Raw genomic sequence first — 3,674 nt, 5'->3', positions numbered from 1 at the left:
ATCCCCCAAACAAGATGGCAAGGCTACACCCCCAGCTCCTGTTGCAAGAAACCTACTGCCCGAGGCCATACAGATGTGCAAAAATCAGTACTTGCAGTAATAATGTAGTTATATTGCTGGGAGAGGAGGCAGCTCAGAGCCCACAAAAAACGTTTAAGTGCAACGCTGCTGGGGCACAGCTACTGCTCTTTGCAAACCCCTGCCTGGGAGAAGAAGCCCTGCCAATCAGCTGCTGTAACTTTAGCGAGGAAGGAGGAGGCTGGCCTGGTTAGCCTTGCCTAAAAACTGTGCGTTTGATCCCGTCATATCATCTTGATTCCTCAGCATCTACCTCTCCTAAGCATCCCCAACTTCACGTCCTTGGCTGAAGAGGAGGTCCTGGACAGAGAGACTGCAGGCTGCCCAGCAGGCAGAGGGACAGACCTAACAGCCAGGAGCCTCTGCGGCCTCTCAGCAGCTCTGCACCAGCAATCGATGCATGCTGCAAACACGTTGTGCGCTGCTTGGCTGTGGGGTCGAGTATGTTGCACACGCATCCAGGTGAGGACAGTAATAAACACACATTTTTAGCTAGGTAACGCAGCCTGTTGTACTGGTTTACTCTGATCTCCAGCTAGCAAAATCAAAAAACTGTGCCATACAGCGTGTTACAAGTTTCCTTACTTTTTGGACTATCTGGACTTCTTGTGGCAGCTCTTCCTTTCCCCTTTGGAGTCTTTAGTCCTTCAGCAAGATACTGGTGGCCACTTTCTCCTAGCTCCAGCCTTCGTTTTGCCTGTTAAAAAAAACAGTAATTTTTTTTTAATTGATGGATTGTTAAGAAGTGTATTTCACTTTATCAAACACAACATTGGGATTACAGGAAAGGCAGACAGCAGTGAACTTTTCACAGCAAGATTCTGTATCAGTACAGGTTCATACCCCATATTGATCACAAGGGAATCTGAATATTTATGGGAATCCAAAGGTGGACTTCAATGTTTCACTCTCAAAGGCTAGGTTGATGGTTTTGTTTGGAAAATTCAGCAATGTTTTTTAATTTGAAAAGTTGAGTGACGGTTGTATGACCTGCTTCAGTCTAGTCTGGACCTTTTTAAATACATATGAAAGATTTTTACCTTCATTTGAGTTGAGAACGTTTCAGTTAAGAAAACCAAAGACAAATGCTCAAGCACACAGGTATGCACACACAAAGCTACATTTCTTTTGAAAAACTCCTTATATCCGTGTAAGTTTGTGCACAGGTAGTATTAGTGCAAGTTACATTTTTCCTTCCCCATTTGAAAGGATGGCTTTGAGAGGGCCAGTAACTTCCACTACTATAAGCTTTCCATCGATGAAATACGAGACACAACATCAAGAGCAGCATTGGACAACTGTTCTCCTCTGCTTGTCAACAATTTGTCCTCACTGAAAGCACAACCACTACATTTATTTCACATTAACTAGCATGTTTACATTAAAGCTGCCTACATAAAAGCAAGGTGGAGCAAAAGTAGTATCAGAAAGATGATGCCTGAAAATCAGCCAAACGTTGCATTTAGCTCAAAGGAAAGCTGTGTACATCCTGAATTATAGAACTCATGAATGAAACCATTGAACTATGCAACACAAAGACAAACTGCAATGAAAACCACCACCAATATGAATTTTGTTCCTAGACAGAAACACAATCTACTATCTTTGGAAACAATTCTATACCCTGCCATGCTAGTCAGGTTACTGAAATTAAATCTGGGGATACTTGTTATCCTAACAATAGAAAGAACATTACCTGGGAAGACACAGAAAAAAAGAAAAAAAGTTTTACATCTAGTGAAGTTTAGCCAAATAACTGTTTCTGAAGAATGTTGTTTATTCCATTAGGTAGGATAATTCGGAGTATTTTATTTGCTTGCTCTTTAGACTTGCCCCAAAGGGTTGGATCGTATTCTGCTCCTCAGGGAAACAAGATAAAATAATACATTCTGCTATGGAGCTGTAGACAGATATTTCTGTATTGTGGATTTAGCCTATGCTTTTTACTTCGGGTCTGTGACCAACAGAAGGCTCTAAATAAATTCATTTATATGCATTTATTTATGGATAGCTAACATCTTTGTACTGGACTCCATTTGCAAACCTCAAACTTATTAAAAGGCGAGTTAAAGTACATGAAAATCGTATAAGCCCAGAGCGTAACAGCGTGTGCAGAGTGCTCAAGCCACTCTTCTCCGTATTTTGTGCAAAGGGGCAATGCACTAATTCATCGGTGACAGAGCAAAACTGAACTAACTGCATCCTTCTAACCAATGCAGGCACCCAGCTCCCGGCGGCCCATTGGTGGCAGCTTCTAATGGCGTGAAAGACCTCTGCTCCTCTCCCTGAGACACCCACTCTGTAATCCAAGGACACAGATTTTAAAAAGGTCAACTGTTAACAAAAGCATCCAGCTAATATGTTTAGCCACCGTAATTGGATTAAATTAAGATTACAGTTATTCCAGAGGGAGAAATACATTTCACACTTTTTATAAGTAAGTGTTTTGCCACCCTGAGAACTATAAGAGAAAAGGACGGAGGTGTGAAAAGGGAACAATTCAGGGTGTGGGAAGACTAGGCCAAAGGGGTACAATTAAAGATAAAAGAGAATCTCAAAACCAGGTGTGAGAAGGAGGGGAAATGCTAAAGACTTAAAATCCAGAGATTTGCAGCAGCTCTCTCCATCAGAAGAGAAGCTCTGGTTTGGGCTACACATCAAAACTTTTTGTCTCAACTTGTTTGCAAGACATGAACAACGGTATTTTTCCCCTACTTTTGTGGTTAAACACTTACAACTTTCTCCTGTGAACTTCAAATAATCAGGTTTCGTAGTGAGAGAACATAAACAGCATCCTTTGGCTGCGCACAGCAGCGCAAGCCCATCCGTGTGTGTCGGGGGGTGTTACAAACAACACACTCTTGTTGGTCTCACCAGCGTACCGTACCTACAGGCAGCGCAGGACTGTTGGCTGGCTTCTGGAAAAATACCAAACGGCAGAGATAGCACTACAAGGTAGTTATTTTGTAGGGCACGAAGCATACAGAAAACCTGAGCGAAAGATACAGAGCAAAATATTTTAGAAGAGTTTAAAAGAGCTTGGTGAAGTTACCAAGAGGCAATTTTAGCAAACCCTGGGGGATGTTTAATTTCTGGCCAGATGTTACACATCACTCAGCAAGTGCTTTCTTCCCCTTCCTGTTTTACAAACTTCATAACAAGATGCAGGATTGAAGTGGTATATTCTCTCAATTTCTTCTTCCCTGACTTACAGACCAAAGATTTTCTAGTGCCTTTTTCTTTGCATTAGAGATCCCGGGTGACTCACGGTTTCTCTCTCCTATCTCCAAAATTATTCATAGTGCTTTCTGATATCAGACTTCCATTGAGAAATCTCAAGATCTGCGTTCAGCCATCAGCAGAATCGGTAACCCTTCAAAAAAAAAAAAAATCTTGATTTGCATAACTTATTTCTGCTACAGCATTATATTCGTTATTTGCAGTATTTCTACAAGTTTTTGTACAAATTTTGTATTGTCTTTATTTGCATTGTTTGATCAATCATAGCATGCAGAATCTTCTGACACAGTATGTGGGACCTGCTAAGAAGTATCAAGCCAAAAGACACCAGCGCAAAGCATCCCAATGATAGGGAA

At 41.5% G+C, this 3,674-nt stretch overlaps 1 protein-coding gene across 1 annotated transcript in view; it reads right to left on the bottom strand.

The window, feature by feature from the left end:
- The window catches only part of E2F3 (E2F transcription factor 3), an 18,063-nt gene that overhangs the window by 13,612 nt on the left and 777 nt on the right, over positions 1-3,674 (bottom strand). Inside the window, exons 2-4 of the mRNA XM_009326559.1 lie at positions 2,276-2,377; positions 2,026-2,051; positions 664-775 (exon numbers count right to left, since the gene is read on the bottom strand). Of these exons, the coding sequence (XP_009324834.1) occupies positions 664-775; positions 2,026-2,051; positions 2,276-2,377 (240 nt within the window). The remainder of the gene's footprint in view (positions 1-663; positions 776-2,025; positions 2,052-2,275; positions 2,378-3,674) is intronic.

This window comes from Pygoscelis adeliae, unplaced genomic scaffold, assembly GCF_000699105.1.
Source record: "Pygoscelis adeliae isolate BGI_AS28 unplaced genomic scaffold, ASM69910v1 Scaffold186, whole genome shotgun sequence".
Lineage (NCBI taxonomy): Eukaryota > Metazoa > Chordata > Aves > Sphenisciformes > Spheniscidae > Pygoscelis > Pygoscelis adeliae.
Note: the sequence above shows the minus strand (reverse complement) of the source record. Positions and strands in the feature narration are given on the sequence as shown.